The following is a 25,119-nucleotide window of genomic DNA, read 5'->3' on the forward strand; positions in this document are numbered from 1 at the left end:
TATTTCAAAGTTTATTAAACATAAATAATGTTTCGTTTTAGTTAATGCTTCTTATATATTTTGTATGTTTATATTTAATAGGTACAAAGATTATTATATATTTTGTAATACGTTCTTTAAATAAAACTAAATCAAGTAGTTTTTATTTTATTTTTACTTTTTTATATATAATAAATTTAAAATATATATTATATTTTTTGGCCCCCTAACAAATAATCCTAGTTTTTGCCCCTGCCTTCATGGACAGTGGATTTTGATAACCAGACAAAACCCTAAATGTATCGCCTAAAGGGTATGAGGTCCATCATACACTAGTGCGTTAATAATTTTTTAAAAAATTATCAAACAACCCTTGAGTGAACCTTAAAATTACAATAAATAAATAAATAAAACGTAATGAAAAAACTAAAATGTCCATGAAACCAGCCTTATATATTTTTGTAATGGCAATTCCATGATCTCACTGTTAAAAAAATAAAAAGAGAAATAAGTCCCTCTATGCAAGTTCAATAGTTTTTCTTTGCTTTTAAGGGTGCTAAAATAATTTCACTGTGCGAAAAATATTGAAAAGAAAAAAAAAACCCTAGATTAAGGTTATACATTTTTTTTTGTTTTTGCTTTTAAGAGCTACAAAGTTTTTTTATTGTGCGAAAAAAGAGTATGTGGATCAATTTATCTCCAATCAATCTTGTAATGCCTAATAGATCCATTGAAAAAGATGATTCTAGCTGCAAGCTTTGTTAGTTTTTTTTTAAAAATCAAATATATCATTACACTATTTCAATAAACAATGCAATGTACATAATGTTTTACCAATCTTTTATGTTTTGTTATATATATATATATATATATATATATGTGTGTGTGTGTGTGCGCGCGCGCGCGCGCATTTTATGAATATAATCTCAAAATGATTTGAAAAGGATATTAGGTATTCATGAAAGTGTTTTATTATGATTGCAAATATGTTTTGCATAAGAACTAAAATATCACTCGTGGATTGATTGGATTATGAAATAAAATGTTTTCAACTCATTTTTGAAGGGTTATGTATTGATACTTTAGATATGATCTTTGGGGTTATAGATTGACACTTTAGACCCAGTCTTTTGAGATTATATATCAACATATATAGACATGTTTTATTTAAAATTTGGTAGCTAGTTGCAAAGTGAAATATATATATATATATATATATATATATATATATATATATATATATATATATATATATATATATATTATTAACATGGGTGTCTGAGTCAACTTACGAGTACTTCTACTAATCCTAGGCATTCTAAAGTTAACGACTATATAAATTTTCAGTAACCCTGAGATTTGTGAAACTCAAACCAGTGATTTTTTATAGAACAAATCTAAAATTTAACCATGTTACATCTTTCAGGGCGAGTTGCAAAGCAAAACCATAGTTTTTTGTTTATTTTGAATATGAACATATAATCTATACTTGTATTCAAAATATTTAACGTGAATTATCTAATATTTAAGAAATGTTTGTGTTGAAAGTGAATGTGTGAAAGTGAATTCTTTAACAAGTGCTAGCGCGCGGTATTGTCACATGTGTTTTGAAGAGGCATAGCGTGATGGCAAAGAGCTTGAAATTTAAATAGTAGGTCTCGAGTTCGAGTTAGGGCATATATCTCTTGTAAAAGCCTGGAACAATCAGGATTTCTCACTCACTGGCCCAACAAAATACGATTTTTAGAAGATAAGATTTTCTCTAATCCAAAAAAAAAAAAAAAAAGTATTGTCACACGATATTTTATGTATTTGAGTCCTCTAACAAATGGATGGTCAGGATAGGCACTGGACCAATGACGTGGAACTAAGGACGAATGAGAAAAGATACAAAACCATGGTTGTTGCGAATAGAAGGAGAACAGAGTTTAGCATCGACGGGGACATGGAACTGCGGTGGTTTGAAAATCGGCACCGACCACTGATTAGCATCAAAATTTGTGGTGCGGTTGGACTTTCAAGTTCAAACTACAAAATTGTATCGTTTCTGTCGGGTGTTTTCTCTTCTTTTCTTTTCTTGTAGAAAAGATTATCATTTTGCTCGCGTTTTCCTACTTTCTGGTCTCTAATATGTTAGCAAGTATTCAATACATCCATATAATTATATTCCCATTCTTGTATAAAATAGAAGACACAAGTTGTCTAGCTTTGTTATTTGTTACTCACCACCACCTTTTTGTTCCTGTCTGCTGCAATCTTATGATCCTTCTGTTCATTAATTTCCTGTAGTTGAGAGAAAGTATTTATCATAACAGCAAATATATATATATATTTTATTGGATTTTTTTTTTAATTTCAAAAGGGACATGGGTGTCGATTGAATGAGAAGCAATTTCTTAACACGTGTGTGTGTGGAATTAAAATCATATCCATACAATTGCCTGGATACTACAGGCATCAAGTCATGTGTACGTACGTGGTCTTGTTTTCTTTTTTCTTCACAGATTTTTGTTTTTGTATTTTGTTGCTTATGGAGACGGGCTTTGTCATCCAGATTTCGATTGCTCTTATGGGCTTTTCGATTCTGAGGGGGCCGAGGCCCTCTTCAGTCCACTCGTTTTCCCACTCCTTTAAAACACCAAATACCTGCCTAATTCTCTTCTCCAATTTGCCAAACCGACAGCCATGGATGCACAATCTGGCCAAGGCTGTCGTGCAAGCGCGTATATTATTATCCCACCCTGCAAGTAAAGGATGCAGCTTTATGAAATTGAACTAGCATTGCATGCCCCACGATAGAAAGAGCAATTGACAAAGGAGAAGACAGTCTGGGATGTGTAAAGGGAAAAGGAGATATAAAATTAGACAAGAAGCAATCTTAGACAGATCAATATTGGAGGATCGCAGAGGAATAAAATAGTTGAAAGGGAAACAAAATAATGTAGGTATACATGTAACAAGATGAAATCAAGTCGAAGCCAGGCAGTTTTAGGGGAACAGCTCATGGTATATATGATGCCATGACGAGCTGGTTCGTGCATTTAAGAGGCCTCTGATCTAGTCAGTTCTTATTGCGATCCATTTGAATTTTGTCAAGATTAGGCTCTTAGGTGATGTCTAATTATAAGAAAAGCTAGTCCATTAAATAAAATGTGATAGGACCCACATGTGAAATCATGCATCTTTCCTTGTATATTTTCAGTCTGTACCTCATCGGAAGGTACCTATTTTTCCCTTGAAACCAAATATATATTAAGCTTTCGGTTATTGGCTCGTCTTTATTTTTTTTCTTTTAAGTACATAATAAAGTTAAGGTCATATCATTGGGAGGGAGAAAAAAAAACATGCATAGAGGGCTTCTTTTATCTTTTTTATTTTTTTAACAATTAAATTACACAGTTACCCTTGAATTAAGAAAAAATAAGGCTGGTTTCAAGGGAGTTTTAATCTTTTCATTGTGATTGTTTTGTATTTCTTGAATAAGGCAGTTGTTTGATAATTTTAAGTAATTAAATATGATAAAAAAGATTGTTTAAATGTGTAATGTGTGTGTCAGCACGTGACAACCCTTTGCTATTTAGATGGTGCATGCGAGATTGTACGGTTATCAAAATTTTTTATATGTGGTGGCATTGAGAGTGGCCAAACATCCTTTTCCAGCAATGTGGTGCGTGTTAACAGTGAAAATCCGATTGCACTATAATTGTTTTTTTCTCTTTCCTCTCCCATGCTCTTGAAATTTAGGTCAGCTCTTTTAAAAAACAATTGTGCCCTCCAGTTTGTAATGTAATCAATTTTTGTCTTTATTTTTTTAATTACCAATTATTGTTTTTTATGGTCTTTGAATTTTAGCTTTTTTTCAATTTCATCCTTGATTATTTTATTTTATTTTATTTTATTTTTATATCCAATTTGACCCTTCTACTTCCTATAGCTCTTTTTATGTGTTTTATATACTTTTCTTGATATTTGTTTTTCAATTTTCTCCCCTATCATTTTATTGCATTTTTTTAAATTTAATTTTGGTCCTTGCTCTTTTGACTTCTATTTTCTTATCATTTTCTTGATTTACTTTTTTATTTATTTTTCCCCTCAATATTTTATTTCATTTTTTTATTCAAATTTGTTCCTCATTTTTTCCAATTATGTTTCTTATCATTTTCTTAATTTATTTTGTTTTTTAATTTAATTCTAATTATTTTCTTTCATTTTCTTTTTTATATTATATTTGGTTCATATTATTTAAATTTTAAATTGTTTTACTATTAAAAGTTTAACTTTGTTATTTTTATCCGGCTGCCTTGCTATTTTCGTGCCACCATTCATCCTTGCATATTACAGGAGTAACGTGAGATGTATTATGCATCGGCAAGTTCCTTCTCACCTTCCTTTTGAACGAACCATGGCACAAGTCAACAAGAAGCTGCCATTTCATAAATTGTTAGGGTTCTTTCACATGGAAGTGCTCATGACATGTGGGGATTGTTGGTGCCATGTTCCATCTATTTATCTACTCCACAAATCAAAGTCCAGGGACGTCTATTAATAATGTTCTTTTATTGTTTTTTAAAATATTTTTTATTTAAAAAATTATTAAAATAATATTTTTTATTTTTTACAAATTATTTTTAATATAATGCATTAAAATAATTGAAAAATATTAAAAAAATATTAATTTAAAAAAAATATTTCAATGTTTTAAAAAAAAAAAACGTTAAAAACAAAAGTGCCTAATCACTTTCTTAGCATAACGCGTCTCTCAAATAACGTGTTGACTTCAGCGTCGACAGGCCAACCCTCCCTAGATCATGTGATGTCATTCAATCTCTCTTTGAGATTCTGTCATTACATGATGGGTTTTATTAATTAATTAATTAATTAATGAGCTTTTTTTTCCTTGCATTATTTTGTCTTGAAAGAGCTCAAGAGTTTTTTAAACTTATTTTTTTTATAAGGTGGATTTTGAATTCTCGAAATCATATTAGTAAAATAACAAGTAGTAATTTACTTTCTGGGATGTGATGTCGTGGCAGTCGTGCCGACCACTCAGTGTTCTTCTTCCTTGCAAGAAGAATCTTACTCCATCCCGTCCATCGGTTCTGAAATTACTTGTCCACGATGTTGACAAAATTAATAAATTATTTGTAATAATTATTAAACTCACCAGCTCAATCCACCCTTCCGTTTACATGCAATGTTTTTTTAAAATCTTTACATTTATAGTTTAATAAACTTGGTGTTGTTTGTTATTATTGTGTTTTAACTTTTATTTACTTTTGTTTTAAAAGTAATGTTTCGTGAAAACATGTTTTCTTTGAAAGCAAAATATATAATATTTTAAAGAATAGCTTATTTTTAATTAAAATCAAAACAATTAATCTTCCATCCATTACACACACCAGACACCGTACTATGCTGCATGGCTGTATCAATTTTTTTCATAAACAATATGGTTTGTTGATTGAGTCCAAAGAAAAAAGGTTTATTAGCTTCATAGCTTTTCAGTGTCGAGCATAACCAGTGAGTTCAAGTAATTTGATATTTATTTTTTAAAAAATAAAGTTTTTGAATTAAGTCTTATGAATGAAATATACCATTATTGGAAGAGCTCTACCTCTTAATAAACAGTCCTGTCTCAATCAAATTAGTTGGGTCTAGTGAACTTTTAGATATTAGGATCTAGAAAAAAAAAAAAAAAAGTGTTGAGTTTTTCCTCCCAATAAACCAAACCGATCCTTTTTTTTTTTTTTTGGATTTGAGGAAACCCCACCCTCCGGAAAGCGCACTTTGTGGGCCCAGATAAACAAGTAAAACCCCGGCTGTTCCAGGCTCTTACAAAAAATGCACGCCCTGACTCGAACTCAAGACCTGCTGTACAGATCTCAAGCTCTTTGCCACCACGCTACACCCTTTAGGGACCAAACCGATCCTATTAATAACCAAGAACCCATATCTGGATAGAGTCTAGAGTAGTTCTGTATCAAAAATTTCAAAAGCTATAGGAAACCACAAAAGCAAGTTTTATATATATTTATTTTAACTATCATGGTAACTACAATAACAATAAACTTTTAAGGTATATTTAGAAGTGTAATAACGGTTGGTTTTTAAAGTATTTTTCATTCAGAAATGCATCAAAATAATTTTTTTTATTTTAAAAAAATAATTTTTAATATCAAAACAATCTAAATTATATATAAAAAATTAATTTTAAATAAAATAAATAAACTTTTCTCAATATTATTTGAAACACAACACCAAACAAGCGCGTGGCAGGTTTTTATTTTTGCAAGGGACAAATGCCAATTAAAGGTTAAAGGGCCTAGCTAGATTTAATGGAAAATTCAGAAAAATGTAGAGGTACTCGAGGAAACTGGCCGAAAGTGGTTGCTGCATGATTAATTGAAGAAGAAGCTTATAAAGAGGGAAAATTACATCACTGCTTTTACATAAAGAGAAAAATAGTATTGAATATAACTCGCTAGGTGCTTGGTTTGTGGAGCACGTTTCCTTAAATTATTATGAGCATAATAGTTAGAGCAATAACTTAAGACATTAATTAATGCTTAACTGCTTTCATAAGTTTCTATCCAAGCTATGATTGCAGATGATTAGCTAGGTTAACGTCGTCAAGCAACCTTTTGTAATGCATTTCTCCTTTTTCTTACAAAAAGTTTGAGATTCTTACATCCCCCTTTTGTGTTCTGCCTGTCTAAATGGATCTTTACAGACAAATAAATTGAAAGATTACTAGGGTTGACATGATACGTAATTCTCTACGTACGTATGGGTCAATTTTCTCTGATCCACACCTCTTTATTATTTTCCTTTTCCTTTATTAATTTCTCATCCTTGGTACTTCCTTAATTCCCTGAGGCCATCTCCCTCATGGCTTCATGTTTTTCATGATTATACTCTGCAATTATCATTAATAAAAATATATAAAATACATATAAAATAAATAATAATAATAATAAATCTGTTAGCTCTTTTGCATATCACGCACTATCGTGTGGAAGACACTTGTACCTTTTGAGAAGAGCGTGTACAACCCTTTTTAGCTGCCAAAATCCTTTTTTTACCATGTCGTTGGAAGTGTCACTATATTCTTTTTCTATTGGTGCGACGTGTAGGCAATGTGAGGCAGTTTGTTACTAGTGGGAATTTTTTTTTTTTTTTTATCTCTTCTCCTTTGAAAATTACAGCTTGGTCTTCTTTGTTTCTTTAGTCCTTATTCTTTTAATTTTTAATTTTTATTATTGGCTATTTTTTTAAGTTTTATCTATTTTTAATTTCATCATTCAATCCCAAGGTGTCATATATTATTTGTCATAGACTATTCCCCATTCTTTTTATTTTTTTAGGCCTTTTGTTAAATTGATTTTTCTTAATTTTCAAATTAACCCTTCAATCATAATTTATTTGTATTTTTTATTTTTATTTTAATTCTCATTCTTTTTTTGTTTTTTTTTTTTATCTTTTTTGTTAAATTAATTTCAATTTTATCCTCCATTCAAAGATTAAATATAAGCTAAGAATTGAGCTACAACTTTGTCAACTTTTGAAAAAAAAAATTATTTTTTTCCAAGTTATTATGATTCATTTTTTTTTAATTTGATCTATTTGTTCTCATTGATTTTTTTTTATTGTCTAGTTAAAATAAAACCAACTTAAACTTCCTTGTCCCAATTAAATCTGACATGAGTGGCAAATTTTTCTTTATTTTTTGAAATACATTTACAGCACCTCTGAGCATTATTTTTTTATGAAAAAATGCAGCCCACGACGAGCCTGGGTCCACTAATAGTATTTGCTAAAGATAGATTTTTTAGATGAAATTATCATTTAAACAGAATACTATTCTATATACGTTTTTCAATTGAACCTTGAGGTGATAATTTTGTTTTATCCAACGCTACATGCTAGAGTAGTATTTGTAACAACACCTATAGAAATAGTTTCTTTATTCTCCCTGCTTATGAGTTGTGAAAACATATGAATAAGAAAAAGTGGATGACTTGTATATATATATAAGAATGAACTCATAACTCATCAGTATAATGAACTCAGAACTCAGAACTCATCAATCTAATGAACTCACAACTCACCAATCTAAATTTTTATTAAAGATGATGTTCACTCATATATATAAGTCGTGACTATGTAGGATCTTTTGCAAGCCCGAGCGAGGGACTCTCTAGTGCAAATCTTTTCAACAAGTGCACTTAAAATAAGGTGCAAACTAGCTTTCATGGTTGCTATCTTCATGGCCAAGTAAAGAGCTAGCTAGAAGACAAATTAATACGAGCTCTTAGATGAGCAAAGTGTTCTTAAAAAGACCACTCAGTTTCTTTTGTTGCAGCAGTAACGTGGATAAAGATGATATGCATCTGTCGAGGTATATATATATACTCAATATGAGCTGTGAAAAATCTCACTCTTTATTTTTTTTTTTTTTTCAATTGGTGCCTAGTGGTAAGAGCTTGGGACCGAGATGTTTGCTCTCTTTGTAGTTTGATCAGGTTCGAGCCCTAAGTTGCTCATATGATGACTACTGAAAGCTTACATGGTCGTTAATTTCAAGACCCGTGGGATAACTCGAGGTACGCGCAAACTGGCCCGGACACCCGCATTAAACTAAAAAAAAAAAGGAGTCTATGTATTTATATATACGTTGAACGTGGCGGCGGACAATGTAGCATGACTGGTTTAGTAGCTGGAGAAGTGGATACATCTCAAAACTATACAAGAGTTTTGGTTGGATGTCAGGATCAAAGTTTGAGTTGTCAAGGTGGTCGCTTTTGCTGAGAAAAACACCATTAATGTCGTTTTGAAGAAATAAGATACGTGTATGCATTGGTTTATAGTACTTTCGTTGTTGCCGACACCTTCGATAGGAACAGGCTTTGCTTTTCTAATTCCAACTACCTGCAACCAATTCTGTCTCGTGTTTATAATAAATAGTACTCGAAGTTATTAAATTTTATCACATCTGATAGGTTAATTTTATAGTTAGACTAGTTTAGATAAGATAAAAAAACCACATTAAGTAAAAAATTCAGCAAAACATGAATGATTTATAACTCGAATGACCTGACAAAAATATATTAGAGATTCTTTTTTTTTAAAATTAATGTTTTTTTTTCCTCATAATTAGAGATTTTTTTATATATTATATTTTAGTAATTTATTAATTTTTTTTAAAGTTTATTATATAAATATTAGAAGGATATTTTATTTTTTTAATATGAAATTTAAAGTTTTTTAATATATATATAATTTATATTCAAAGGAAAAAAATATTTTTTAATATAAAATTTAAAGTCTTTTAATATATATATATATTATATAAAAAAAAGTATTCTTTTTAATAAAAAATAAAAAAAAACATTTTTAATTTAAAAAAATAACATAATATTTTTTAATTTAAAAGGATAAAGAGTCGTAGCTCGAGTATTTGCATTTTGCAAGATACCCCGATTCTTGACATACAAGCTACCCCATTGCATTCTATCATCTTTTTTTTTTTCTTTTTTTTGTGTCCTACAAGCATGTGCCAAGAGGCCCAAGACAGGCTATTAATGATGGGCACTGTACTGTACTATGAAAAGCGGTCTTTCTTTTTTATTTCCTTTCAAAGCCGTCCTGTACTATTGCACTGTTCATGTTGCTTTCGATGATAATTTTTATTTCATAACACCAGCTATTTGAAACTTGCAAGGATGATTCATCACAAACTCTCGTAAGGATATGATGTTGAGTTTATAGTTTTTTAAACCACATATTTTTTTCTTACGAAGCTACATAAAAAAGAGTATTAATTAACACATTATACTATATGCTATTTGATCTTTAAAAAATGTTGATGTGGGTGGAATCATCATCTCCTATGAATAATTCAACATATTTGATATCCATCTCACATCCAGTCAACAAATAATATATAGAAGAGTCACTAAATATGTGCTACATGAGACGCTTCAGGAGGACGGGTTAAATTTCTTTCAACATAAAAAAAAAAAAATATTCGAGTGATAATAATTTGAATTAACTTGGTATAATTTGGATAAATCACTAATTATTGGTTTATTGATTGAGTCCAAAAAAGAAATTATCCTAGCTAGCTCTGGCTTTTTTCTAGAAGCAAATTCTGGCTGGATAAATCACTAATTATTGGTTTGTGGGAGTCTTGTATTTGCATCATTCTTTGCATCCAATATTATGTGAAGACATATCCAAATCCAAAGGACCACAAAAAAGCCAAAAAATCAATCCTAGTGTTCGAAATGTTTTGAAAATCCAAAAGACCACAAAATTCTAGATGGTGATTGCTTCTTCTTTTTTTTTTTTCTTCTGTGACACTCTACCCTACAATTAATGCTACTAAAACAACTAAAATAGATGAAGTGAAGTTGGTATCACTGATCATATGAACATTGATGCTGCATGCTCCATCTGTTTTTTTTTTTTTTTTTTTTTTCATTTTTTTGCCAGAAGTTTTTCTTTTTGTCCTCTAATTTTTATTTTCCTTTCAACTAAACCCTTTTAGTTCTAATTAGATGAGGTTAAGCTTGAAATTAAGGTAGAGAGACAAAAATAAAAGGTAGGGAATGGAAATGTAAAACACGAAAAGAATCATTATCTTCCTCTGTTCTTTCTTAATATGCTATTCTTCTTTTTCTCTCTATTCTCTCTTCAAATTCTTCTTTATCAACAATTTGTTAAGGGCAAAAGCCTTAACACATGGATGTAGTCAGTATCATGCCTTTGATCTCAACCAGCTAGTGGAAAAGTGCACTTGTAATTAAAAGGCATTGGAGGTGAAGAAAGTAATGTTTCATCTCTTAGAGACCCATCACAGTTATAGGATGGAGTAAATCAAGACTGTGAACTATGAAGCTGCACATTTCATTTACCTTCTTTTCTTTTTGGTGAAGGCTTTTGTAGTTTGATAATATATTCCATGCACCAAGTGCTGTATTCATGAATTAGAATTTTGCATATTTGAAGGAATGCTAAGATGAAAAATCTTGGTGTGTGTGTGTGTGTGTGTGTGTGTGTGTGTGTGTGTGTGTGTGTGTGTGTGTGTGTATCAGCTGACATTTATAATAAAACACGTATTGCTTTTTCAGTTTTGGGACAACATGTTTTTGGATTCATATCTCATCATCTCACATGCACAAGAAAAAGACATTTCGAGTTCTCTCTCTCTCTCTCTCTCTCGCCCCTTGCTTGTTTGTGTTTACTTCTGTGTTAACCTGTTACATTATCATCTACAAGTGATTGTTCTTCAAAAATTTTAAAAATAACTAGTGTAATAAATATTGCACAAGTTATTATAAAGACAAAACATTAAATTTGAAAGTCGATTGAGATAATTGAAACAATAAAAAAATTAGAATGGGAGGGATCAAATTTTTTTGAAGCAGTTAAATAAATTTTAGACCATCCTCATTTTAATCTTATTGGAATATTTTTTAGATATTTGAAAAAGTTATGCTTTGAATGATTTGAGAAAAAAGGTGGGATGATAATATGTTATTAAGGAATTGAAGTTAAGTATGAAAGATTTGGGGAAAAAATGGGATGATATATAATATATTATTAAGGAATTGAAGTTAAGAACTAATCACAAACTTATTTATATAACTGTCAAAAATTTTATTTTATAATAAATGAAATGATTTAAAGGTAAAATAATTAAGATTGTTAATTCAATTTATTATTATAAGTATTCTAAATAGTATATTTAATATTTTATTTCAAGTATAAAAATTATAATGGGTTGTCAATTAAATTTTAATTGTGACTTGATTGGATTCAAAATTAAGGAGAAATATAGTTTCCTTTTAAAAGAGATGCCGGTTTTAATTGTCGGCGAGTTGACCTAGCTAGTTAATTGTCATCGTAGTAGGTTAATAATTGTAGAATATATAGTAGTACTATGGACGACGTATCAATCAGTGTTAGAATCTAACAGGCTGCCATTGTTAGAATACAAAAGTCGGAAAAACTCAGAATCACAACTTACTGTGTACAGAAATCGATGGTATCACATTGATTAGCGGCTTCTTTCCAGATTCTCTAGAGTGGGCAAAAGATAAAGAAAAGCATATAATATGGATGCATGGCGCTGACAAAGCAAAGAATAAAGTCATAAATTAGCAAACATATGTCGGTGGATAAATATTTTGTCTACCTAATATGTGACTCCTTTACCCTAGTTGCCAGACGCAGTGGAAGATGACAACATTAATATTTTAATATTTTCTACATTTCCCTCCCGGAATTCTTCTCTCTAGCAACCGCGTTAATGGCTAGTCGATCGAGTAAGTTTCTATTAAGATACCATGTGTGTATACATCGTCGGTGGTTTATATATATATATATCGTCGGTGGTTTTGTATTGTATTACATGCATGTTCAAGCTATTAAGAACCAAGCCATTTTCCACATGTGTGTGTGTGTGTGTGTGTGTTGGGATGACCTATGATTCACTATTTACACGTATCTTCTTACACATAATTTAGTTGAAAGTTCTTCTTGTAATAGAATTTCGGTGTAAGAATATATAATTTTTTTTAATAAAGTGTGAAGAATTATTATGAATGCTTAAATTTGACTAGTTATTTTAGTACTTGGACCCATTCTATTGTCATATCAATTTTGGTGGATAGGAATGAAATCCTTTGATATTTCAATTTAAAGAAAAGTAGATTACATGGACCAAGATAAAAAAACAAAAAAAAAATATAAGAAATTAAGAATAATATTTCAATCACACAGTACATTTTCTTTTAAAAAGTTTGTTTGATGATAAGATTGATTTTTTTGATTGAAATCTTGAGAGCAATATTCAAGGAATTGTATACAAAGAATTTGGTTAACTTTTACCAGATAGGTCTGACATTTAATGCCAAGAACAACTAGCAGTAGGAAGAAATAATATACATGTGAAAATGACTCCCACTAGCTATCCCATGAATCTACTGGCTAGTCATCAAAGCATGGAATATTGCGACGATGGAGGGGGATTTCATTTTATAAACTTGTTAGCTAAACATGGCGGTGTTGACTGTTGACAAATGAATGGCATCTTTGTTTTATTGTATATGAAGTTATGAACACAAGTCAAAAACCATGCACATATTGTAAACCCATGCTTTGCTGCCAACTCCTTCTCTCACAAATACCAAGGAACACCTAGTACTGCTAGTATATTATATTTAATGATATATATTGCGTAATTAAGGTTGTACTTAATGCTATATATTTCTTCTTGAAAAAAATATAAAAAAAACTATTTATTTCTTTATAGTTTAGACTTCAATAATAAAATCGCGAGAATCCACCTAGAAATGAACAGCTTTTAACTAGTTTTGCTGGGTTCTTCTATCATTACGACACATTTTGATAAAAAGTTTTTGAAAAAATAACAATAGTTATGAAAGTATTATGAAAATAGCTTAAGGATGGTTGTTGATAATAATGGTTGTATATAATTATTATTAAAAATAGTAGTTATTTTAAAAATTATTTTATATTTAAATTAATGAATAGGTATAAAAGTCAATCTAAAATTTTATAAAGATCTAATTAGATTCAAGATTCAAATGCTAAGAAAAAAAAAATAAGTTGATGTGACATGAAAGAGAAAAAAAAAAAAAATAATAGGTCACCGGCAACACACTAGAATTCTATTTTCAACACACTTAATATTTTTAAAAAGATTTCGATGAGATGATTTTAACAACATACATTGAAAGACCACCAAATAAGATCATAATTGATTATGAGTTTTATTCGGGATTAATTTAGGGTTAATTATGAATTAATTCATTTGGTGAATTAATCCCGAATAAAACCCATAATCAATTATGATCTTATTTGGTGGTTTTTCAATGTATGTTGTTAAAATTATCTTGTCGAGATTTTTATAACGATACCAGATGCGTAAAAAACAGAGTCCTAGTGTGTTTTCATTGACCTATTCTTTCTTTTTTTTCTTTTTTTTTTCTCTTTAATATCTCTATCTCATCACATCACCTTATCTCCTTTCTTTTTCTCGGCTGTAAAATCTTGAATCCTATCTCTTGAGTATTGGATATTCATAAAATCTTAAGTTAACTTTTTTTAGATTAATTAATTTATAAAAGTTTTATTTTCGAAACATGACTGGGATAACGGTTGTTTAGCTATGTTTAGGTTAATTAGCTTGCAAAAAAATATATTGTTTTTCAAATACTTCTTAAACCCATATCATCCTTGCAAGATTTTTATCAAATTGTGTTATATATACATTTAAAAAAAAAAAAAATTCGTTTTGTTGGGAGCTAGGCACTTGGGAACCCGAAGTCAAGTCAATCCAACTTCGGGAGGAAATCAAAGGAATTTTAACATTATGCTTGGATCTAAAATCTAATAAAAACAACACGCGTCTGGTAATTTTGATTTGCAATGCCGTCCATGATCGCCTGTTGCTGTAGATGTTCCAGCAGTTTGCGACCGTGTCATTGGTTTTAACAACCCTTCTGAGGAAATTCAAATTGCAAAAAAAAAAAACTCTTCAACTTTTAACTTTACGTGCAGCTACAAAATCTCGATTTCAATTGTGATAAGGATGGTTGCTTGATATCTAGCAGGAAAATCCCCCAAAACTTGCCCACTTAATTATAGCTAATAATCAAGCATAGAGCTCTACTATTCCCAAGCAATTTCCCAGTTTTTTTATTATTATTATTTTATTTTGCAAATAATTGTTTTGTTCAATCAACAATTGAAACCGTAAGGAATTAGCATGACAGAGCATACGCTAATGTCCCTTCCGGACCCTGCCCATATGCAATCTAAGTTAATTTATGTCAGATAATCACATGCTGTGTTTGAAACAGCTAACAAGTTTCCCAGAACATCATGGACTTCTATCTCAAGTGTTATGATTGTCTAACACGCGTGCCTCGCGCATGAATTACCGGCTGGAATCCATTTTACATGCTTTCAACTTGCCATAGCTAGGCTAAAAAACATATTCCTTTGAGTGCCTTTTTTTTTTTTTTTTATGTGACTGCAAAGAATATATATATATATATATATATATATATATATATATATATGAAAGTATATGTTTGAATAGTTTCACAATAGATTAAAAATAATAGCTAAAAAATATGAGTGTTTCACTATAAGCCAAGATATAGTTTATTGTGGATCTAAATAGTAAAATGATCTTTTTACTCTTCTCAACTAAAACAATTTAATTAGCTATTAAGAGCAAACTAGTGTTTTTTCATGAGGTTCATTTATTATTAACGCATTGATAAGAGATAAATCGGTTTATTTATATTTAGGGTGCATAATATAACGACTCATAAACCCTTTAACGACACATTTAGCAACGACGCTGGAAACAATGTGGAGTCCTCTTCACGGTGGTCAGGCTCGTGTGTATAACAGAGTAGCAGTTGAGCTCTTGCACTTTTTTTTCTTTTACTTTCTATTTTCTCTCTCCTAGCCTCGAATTTCGCACCAACCCTCCTAAAAATTAGTTATGTCCTGTAGTTTTATTAATTTTGGTTTTTATTCTTTTGATTGCTATTTATTTTGTTTTTTAATGTTTTTTTTTATAAATAATGAGGCCCTAAATTGAAAAATAAAATAAATTAAGAAAATGATAAAATAAAAAATAAAAAAATAGCAATCAAAATAATAAGGGCCAAAATTGGATACAAAAATTAAATGAAATAAAATGTTGAGGGATAAAATTAAAAACAAATTTCAAGAAAATGATAAAAGAAATAGTAAGCAAAAGAATAAAAACCAAATTGGATATAAAAATTAAATGATTGGGGAATTTTTCTTCATGATTTTTTCGTGTTTTTCTTTTATGTGATAATCTCGATTTCATGATCCTTAGTCAGATTCAATTTTGATCTTTTTTTAGTTTTTTTAAAATTTATTTATTTTTATTAATTTCATTATCCAATTTTAGGTTATTAGATCTTAAGCTTCATGATTTTTTTTTCCCGTGGTGTTATCCCAATCCCATATCTCAGATCATGAGCTAGTCAAGTTAACCCAAATTAATTTGATTTAAAAAAAAAAACTAATTTGAAAAAACTATTTTTTTTAATTTAATCATTCAACATTATCAAAGACATTCAACTAAATTTTATATAATTGGTGCACAATGCATTACATCTATCTAGGATTATGAGAACACAAATTCATTTAAATGATGTTTATAATTAAAAAATGTAAATTTTAGAGATATAGTTTAATTTGTCAGATTTTAGGTTTTTATCTAAAAGTTATTAATTCAAATATTATAAATTTTAAGGTTATTAAAAATTTATATAGTTGTTAATTTTAGATTCCATATAATTCTTTGAAATGCATACAAATTAGCCTAAAATCTCATATTAATAATAATAAAAATGTAATTAACATGGGTGATCCCAAAGACAAGGAATCATTGATTTGAGGTGATGACAAATAGGAAGCTCTGTCCAAAGTGCGTGTAAGAAAGCGTTTGTCTGCGTGGTAGCTTCCGCGTTTTATTGTTACCACAGATATCAGCTGTTTGGTAAATGCTAAACCATTATTTACTGTTAATGGGACCTACCAAATTTTGTGGACGCGTCTGCGTTCCGTTGAAAGTAGCTCCAAGCTGCTTTACCTGCGTCTGCGTTGTAACCAGTAAAGTTTTTTTCAACCCGTGCCTCAGTGAACAGTGCAATTCACTTGCACTGTTCACGCGAACAGTGCAAAGTGAATTGCACTGTTCACAGTGCAATTTGCTTTTTTTTTTTTTTTATGTGTTTATTTTTTTAATATTTTTTTAAAAAAAACTAGTTTAAAGGGAATTATTTTATAACCTCAATTTTAAAAGTATTTTTAACCAAATACATTAAACTATTTTTTTGTTCAACCTCAATTTTAACCACACTTATAACCAAACACCTATTTTTTCAATCCAACCTCAATTAAAAGCACTTTTTATAAAACAACTTTTTTTAAACCACAATCACAACAGCTACCGCAATACCAAACACACTCTAAGAAATCATCCGGGTCTTGTAGCCTTTTACCTTTTCACCTTTCACTCTGATGATGAGGGATTTACAGCCAAGTATGTTTACACTACTAATTTTAAAAGAGATAAAATATTTAAAAGACGAGAATAAAATAAAACAAAGGCAGAGAGAGAGAGAGAGAGAGAGAGAGGGAAGGAGCAAAAGGACACAAGACTGACAGCTAAGCAAAAAAAAAAAAAAAAAAAAACAGCAAGCACTGGAGACTTTTTATTTAAGGTTTTGGAGATGGATGGATGGATAGGTATCTGTGTGTGCCCGGCTGCTTCTGTCTCGGCGAGGTTTTAATGCACATCCCATTATCCTAGCCTCACCCTTCGTTCTCTCCTCTGTTTTGAAAATTGCAAGCGAGATCTCAATTCCCCTTCATTCTCTCTGTTTTGAAAATTGCAAGAGAGATCTCAATTCCAGCGTCCATTTCTAAGTATTCAGTTTTTGTAGCAGGTGGAAAATTAAGGTACAATTTCACATTAGCAGTGACTAGTTCCCACTTGATCTTCTCTGTCTGTGTTTTGTCATTCTGGTTGCGTTGCTCTTTCAACCCCCCCAATTACTCTCTGCTAGTAATTTATTTTCTCTGACAGATATATTTATATGTGCTGCCCATATGACATACCTGTCCCCTTCTTCTTTGCTTTCTACAATTCAGATCTGGCCTTTTTCTGGGTGCCCTGTTTCCATTCTTGATTTTTTTTTTCTAGACTTTTATATCGTTACTATCTTTTGAGTTACTCTGTTTTTGTATGGTAAGCATTGCTTCACTCTGTTACTGCCCCTTCTTCTACTGCTTCTCTGGCCTTTTATGGTATTTTTTTTCTGTCAAGATTTTGATGAAATTCATGGAACTATATTTTCTTCTTTTTTTTTATTGAACGGTGAAAGATTGCTTTTTGGATTGAATGGGGGTCATGTAATGGTACTACTAGTATTAGCCATTGATGGTGCATGAGAAATGAAGAAAACAGCTGATTGGAACAGAGTGATGATTGAATCATGGGAAACCTTTTCTTGGGTTTCAAGGAAATCATTAAAATTACTTAATGGTTTATTGTTCTTTTCCTCTTTTATTTCCTTTTTGCTTTTTCATTATTTGGTGTAAGATCTAGTGCTTCGCCTTTTGACTTATTGGGGGTGGGGGGGTGCTGCCAATTTAGGACGGCTGTGTTTGATAGAATTGGGTCCCAATACATGTGAGAAATGTAAAAGTAGCGTGGATGTGATAACTAGCATGTCGGTTGTTGCTATCAGATATTGTACTACTAGTATGTATCCTTCATCTTTCCAAGTCGTTTTAGCGGTTCAGCTCCAATCAACCTTTTCATTTCTATTAATTACTGCTTTTTCTTCTGGGGTTTGTTGGAACTTATTTATCAGTCACTAATTCTATATACATGAGTTGGATCTGTCTTAAAGACTAAGGCTTGTTGCACTGACCTGCTCAGTTTTGCCAGTTTAGTGTTCACCAGCTGGAAGAATCGACTTATTTATAAGTTTGTGCTATGCTATGCTCTTGTTTTATCTTGATAGATGGATTCGAGTGATATAATATGCAATGTTTTTTCATTTGGAATTCTTTTTGGCATTGCTGTTCAGTGTCCAATTTCATATGTTGATCTGCCAGAAAATTTTTCTCCGATCTGTTTTACAGTTCTTAATAGCTCAGTACTAATGTTTATGGAATAATAAAAACTTTGCTGTTTAATAAGTCGATTACTATACTACTGCATTCTCTAATTAATCATTCTTAGTTTTACGAACGAGGTAACTTAGGAATAGGATTGAAAACTCCTAATGCTCACCTATATTTGTGCTAATTTTGTAATATTGGTTAAAGTTTTTCAATGTTGAGGTGGGAGTGATTGATATTAGCATCGTTGTTATTGTTTTATCAGACATTGAGACTTACCACTTGCCTATTGCTTGCAGATAGTTGTTCATTTGTGAAATCATGAAGCACAAAGATGGAAAACCTGTGTCTCATCCTGATAAAAAATCCAGGGCTGTTCCCATGGCAATAATGTTTTTTGTACTGTGCGGGTTTTCATTCTATCTTGGTGGAATCTTCTGTTCTGAGAAAGATAAAATTGAAGCCAAGGACGTTGCAAAGGTGGTCTCCTCTCCCAAGGAATCGTCCATCACTCCTCTCCAAATTAAATCCACTGCATTTCCTGAATGTAGCAGTGACTATCAAGACTACACTCCATGCACAGATCCAAAGGTATTTACTTAATTAGTTATTACATGGTGCCTTAAGTTATTTAGATGGTTATACACTGAAATTGAGATTTCGATGATGTATGTCTATTGCACAGAGGTGGAAGAAATATGGTAATCACCGGCTTACTTTCATGGAACGCCACTGCCCTCCAGTTTTTGAAAGGAAGGAATGTTTAATTCCACCACCAGATGGGTATAAACCACCAATCAAATGGCCAAAGAGTAGGGATCAATGTTGGTACAGGTATTTTGATATGTTTCCGATACTTGTTATTGTTTTTACAAGGTTTTTCTTTTAGCTAGAAATTGCCAAGTTCAAAACTGTCTTACTAAGTTTCACTTATTATTACCATGTGGATCTGGCTTCAGAAATGTACCGTATGATTGGATTAACAAGCAGAAATCTAATCAGAACTGGCTGAGAAAAGAGGGGGATAAGTTCCTCTTTCCTGGTGGGGGCACCATGTTTCCAAGAGGAGTGGGAGCCTATGTTGATTTGATGCAAGATCTTATCCCTGAAATGAAGGATGGAACCATTCGCACTGCCATTGATACTGGGTGTGGGGTGAGTCACATTCTCATCTTCATCCTACCTTCTGAAATTATTCGTGAAAGAAAATTTGATTTGTCAGAATCCATGTTGCAATAAGAATGGTTATTCTGTTTGTATTTAGGTTACCTATGTATCTCTACAGAATTCTGTCATCTAATCCAGTTGATTGTTTTTACATCTAGGTTGCTAGCTGGGGAGGTGATCTATTGGATCGTGGGATTCTAACCGTTTCCCTTGCTCCGAGAGATAACCATGAGGCTCAAGTCCAGTTTGCATTAGAACGTGGAATTCCTGCAATTCTTGGCATCATTTCCACACAACGGCTTCCATTCCCATCAAATGCATTTGATATGGCTCATTGCTCCAGATGTCTTATCCCATGGACAGAATTCGGTTAGTCTTCATTTTAACTCTGTCAAATGATGTGTTATGGTTCTTGCTCCAGTTTGTGTGGGATCTAGCTTTGCATTTGTGAATTGATGCTGAATAACTTTCACAAGGTTCATTTCTGTGGGATTTTAGAAAGGCTTTGAAATTCAGATGCGGGATGGGTGCCACCAACTTAATGAATTTTCTTTTCTTTTCTTTTCTCTTCATTAGTTCTATGATTGCTTGATGAGGTTCCTTTCCTCACCTTGGTCTTCCTATTATAATTGCTTATTATATTACTGCTTGCTGTTTTTCTCAAGAAAAGAATTTTGTTGCTTTCAGGTGGAATTTATCTTCTGGAAGTTCACCGCATACTCCGTCCTGGTGGCTTCTGGGTTCTGTCTGGTCCTCCTGTTAACTACGAAAACCATTGGCGAGGCTGGAATACTACCGTCGAAGAGCAGAAATCAGATTATGAAAAGTTGCAAGAACTGCTGACTTCAATGTGCTTCAAATTGTACGACAAAAAGGATGATATTGCTGTGTGGCAGAAAGCTTCTGATAATAGTTGTTATAGTAAGCTTGCTAATACTGATGCCTACCCACCTAAGTGTGATGACAGTCTTGAGCCAGATTCAGCATGGTACACTCCAATCCGCCCTTGTGTTGTTGTTCCAAGCCCAAAAATCAAGAAATCAGTTATGGAGTCCATCCCCAAATGGCCAGAGAGGTTGCATGCTACACCTGAACGCATTTCAGATATTCCTGGTGGAAGTGCTAGTGCTTTTAAGCATGATGACAGCAAGTGGAAGATTCGTGCAAAGCACTACAAGAAGTTGCTGCCAGCACTTGGGTCTGATAAGATGAGAAATATAATGGACATGAATACAGTTTATGGGGGTTTTGCTGCGGCTGTGATTGATGATCCCCTGTGGGTAATGAATGTGGTCTCTTCCTATGCTGCCAACACTCTTCCTGTGGTTTTTGACCGTGGCCTCATCGGGACTTTTCATGATTGGTAATCTGAATGTGCTTATATGAATTCTGAAGTTTTCATTTTGCAACAAAAGTACCATAAATAGGTGGGATGTCATTAATGATACTTCAGGATTTATTATGGTGTTGATTTATTTCTTTTCTGTCTTGTAGGTGTGAAGCTTTCTCAACTTACCCTCGAACTTATGATCTCCTTCATCTTGATGGCCTCTTCACTGCAGAAAGCCATAGGTAGGCTAAAGGGCACATTTCCCATATCTACTTTTATGGAATCACTTGGAATTTAATGTCTAGAAATGTGGGTCTGGCAGATTGTACCGGGTCCAAGTTTAAATGGTTAACTTCAAGGTGGTAATGATACCTTGTGTAGTTAGGTACAAATCCTTGTCTGGTATGATAAGGCGGACAGAAATGCATGGACAGTAGGTGACGCCATTTCCTCATGGTTAGGCAATGTAAATAGTGGCATTGTAGAAGTTGGTTGCCTAACTACAATATAGTTGACTATCATGAGGAAAAAATAGCACAAGATGTTTGATTGTTTGGAAATATGCAATGTGTACCATACCAGACCGCCACGAATTTCTTCCCAGGATGAGAATTGGCATGAAACCATGGTACTGTTGATTTGGAGTTGAACATTTAGGTTTGACTATATATCTCCCATCAGCTGGTGTGGAAAAGTCAATACCTTTACCAGCTAGTCCATGGATTTTCATTATTATTCGACTTCGATGATCTGGGGGTGGTGTGATCCTCCAGCAGAGGATTATTAGTCCTGTAATTTTCATTTATTTCCTTAATCGTAACTGATGAATGCTAAATTGGAAAGTGGGGATCCTTGTTTACTGGCTTTTGTGAGTCTCATGATTGTTTGTACCTGTGCAGATGTGAAATGAAGTATGTGCTTTTGGAGATGGATCGAATCCTACGACCCACCGGTTATGCAATTATACGAGAATCCAGCTATTTCGTCGATGCCATTTCTACCATTGCCAAGGGTATGAGGTGGAGCTGCCGTAAAGAAGGCACCGAATATGGAGTTGAGAAGGAGAAAATATTGATCTGCCAGAAGAAACTCTGGTACTCCTCAAACCAAAGTTCGAGGTGATAAACAAAGAGATCCAAAACATGCCGATGCATCTCTTGGAGAGAAAGCTCATGTAACTGCAATACAGAATTCCAGGGGATGATGAGTTGAGGAGATAAGTAATAAATTGAATCCCGTACACACATATTAGTATATTCAATAGAAGCCAAGGATCCACAAGGTCGACACTGCAATTGAAGAGTTTGCTACTCAATAACAGAATTTTGTTAATTTATAGAATCATTTAAGTACAAATAGATTCTTTGTAAGGCATCTATACTATACTTTCCTTGCGTTGTACTCAGTTTTTCTGTTTTTTGGCCCTGCCCTTTCCTTTCTCCCATTTTCAATATGTAAAACTTCGAAGATCAGTGTGATGGTCTGGATAAGCAATGCCATCACGCATTGATGTTTTTATATATAATGTGATGAAACTTGGTTCTTCGATTATTGAGATCTTAATCTTATGTTGCAGCTCTGTTTCTTTAATTGCAATCGTGTTGGCACCTGGAGAATAACATGCAAAGCAGCGTTACAGAGGGACTAATCGGTGACAACTGAAAAACAAGGAGGCTCTAATGAGTGTAGCTGTGATCATATAAAACGTTTGACCAGTGATAGTCCCAACAAGAAAAAAAAGAAGAAATAAATGATCCAAGTCAATCTAAGTATACTTGCCGAACACATAACTTGTTCATGAGGCGACGATAATTTTTAAAACACTAAAAAAAAGATAAAATGTAAAGTGTCGAGGAATAGAATTGAAAAAAGAAAATCATTGTAAAAAGAAGAAGAAGGGATTGGATCTCTTTGTTTGTTCTAACCAGAGTTCAAGGACTGGCCCATAGCTGGGATTGCACAATGAAAAAGTTTGAAAGGTTAATCCTAGAAAGTGATTTACGCGGGAGGAGATCAGATCTGTGATTTGCTCTCCTCTCGGGGTGTTTGACATGGTGGTGGAAAAATATTTTTTAAAAAATTTATTTTTTTTATTTAAATTAATATATTTTTAATGTGTTAATTTCAAAAATAATTTTTAAAAAATAAAAAAATATTATTAATATATTTTTTTAAATAAAAAATATTTTAAAAAATAACAGCAACCACATGAGGTACCGCCAGGTTTCAAAGGATGACAAGCAGAGGTGTCTCTATCGAGCAAGTTATACGAAGGTGTGCGCTCGACCTCGTTAGACATCTCGCGCGATAACGCCAGAAAGTTTGTTTTGTTCTTTCTATGGTTAAAAAAACACTGTTAGTCGGTTTCCTATATAGAGAGGAGAAGAGGGTATCCTGTTTTCAGTGTCAATTAAATTCTTCTTTTTTGTACTCAAATTCTTATATTGTATGAAAATATAATTTTTCCCTGATTTCTTTTTAGAGAAAAAAAAAAAAAGTAAAAATCGCCTTCTGTCATCAATCTATTGCTTCGCATGTAGATTACCTTCCCATTTTCATAAAAATGTGGCTTTGTTTTTATTAGATACATTAATTAATAGTGGGTTTAAGATGTTGAGGACGTCCATGTATGAAAAAGAGAAGGGATCGGAGAAAAAGGAGAGAAACTTCGCAGAAAAGAAAGTTTGAAGCGTACCCAACCCGATCTTAAAAAAAACTAAAATAATAAATTTTATAAAACTTATCAGAATTTAAACCTTGTGGGAAAACCACTATACATAAGCCATGAATAGTTATGGATTGAAATACTGGATTCATGGTTTTTTATTTTCTTAAAAAAATATCACAAAAAAAAAAAACTAGCTTTCAAGGATGAAATGATTTTTTCCCCTCCATCCATTAGTCATTCTAAATTTATTTAGGGACATATTGTTCTTTTCATGATTTTTCTTCACAATAAAAATACTTGATTGTTAAACACTTAATTATGATCCTAGGGTTTTATAATATTTTACTTTTTCAAGCATAATGTTATGACTCCATTGTCATTAAAATGAAAATTCTCAAAACTTGAATACATGAATTTATTTGTAATTACATAATAGTTTTTTCATAACAATTAATTATTTGGTTATAGGAGAAATGTAGTATTTTGATAAATAAATATACAAATATAAATAATAGTGTCGGTGCATGCATTACACGCATCAGTCACTCAATCACTTTTGGGCCTTATTTAGGACTGATTTCAATGATCAAAATCGTTGTTATGTTATCATTTGATTTGTTTAAGCATCTTTTTTTTCTTTTTAGAAATCACATGTGGTCAAAAGACCTCCAGTTTAATACTATTAACTTTTTTATTTTTTTTTTCTATATTTGTAAATCAACCTTTCAAGTTTTTTTTTTTGTTTTGGAATTGATCCCTCCTTTACAATAGATTAAACTAATAAATTTATAATTTTGTCATTCAAAAAAATTCACACTCAACAACCTTTAATTATTGTTAGAAATTTTTTAATTGATCATGGTCACTAACATTTTTTTATAACTTTTTTTCACAGTTAAATTACTAGAATATTTTAAAAAGCAAAACATTTTTTTAATTGATCATGGTCAGTAACATTTTTTTATAACTTTTTTTCACAGTTAAATTACTAGCTAGAATATTTTTAAAAGCAAAACAACACTTTATCTTAGAATATTTTTAAAAGCAAAACAACACTTTAACTTGGGTCCGGTTTTTTTAAAAAGAAAAATTTCACTTTTTAAAGTATGGTTTGATTATTCTATTGCCTTTAAAATCAAAATTTTTAGAACGTAACTTAAGAGGCTTATTTCTAATCTCATGTTTTATATATATATATATATATATATAATCATTTGACTTTAGGGGAAATTTTATCTTTTAATTAATATCAATAATA

General features: G+C 31.6%; 1 protein-coding gene across 3 annotated transcripts; it reads left to right on the forward strand.

The window, feature by feature from the left end:
• Window positions 1–17,241: 17,241 nt before the first annotated feature.
• LOC118038608 (probable methyltransferase PMT20) lies at window positions 17,242–22,744 on the forward strand. Of its 3 annotated transcripts, none has more exons than XM_035045011.2 (8): window positions 17,242–17,526; window positions 18,996–19,287; window positions 19,382–19,530; window positions 19,656–19,851; window positions 20,022–20,232; window positions 20,551–21,226; window positions 21,358–21,435; window positions 22,093–22,744. In XM_035045011.2, the coding sequence occupies exons 2-8, from the start codon at window positions 19,018–19,020 to the stop codon at window positions 22,313–22,315; spliced, it is 1,803 nt and encodes a 600-aa protein (XP_034900902.1). In that variant the 5' UTR covers window positions 17,242–17,526; window positions 18,996–19,017; the 3' UTR covers window positions 22,316–22,744. The 3 variants fall into 3 exon arrangements, with proteins under 3 accessions (XP_034900902.1, XP_034900904.1, XP_034900903.1); XM_035045013.2 differs by lacking the exon at window positions 17,242–17,526 and adding an exon at window positions 17,602–17,815; XM_035045012.2 differs by lacking the exon at window positions 17,242–17,526 and adding an exon at window positions 18,254–18,559.
• Window positions 22,745–25,119: the final 2,375 nt, after the last annotated feature.

The sequence above is a fragment of the Populus alba genome, chromosome 1 (assembly GCF_005239225.2).
Source record: "Populus alba chromosome 1, ASM523922v2, whole genome shotgun sequence".
Taxonomy (NCBI): domain Eukaryota; kingdom Viridiplantae; phylum Streptophyta; class Magnoliopsida; order Malpighiales; family Salicaceae; genus Populus; species Populus alba.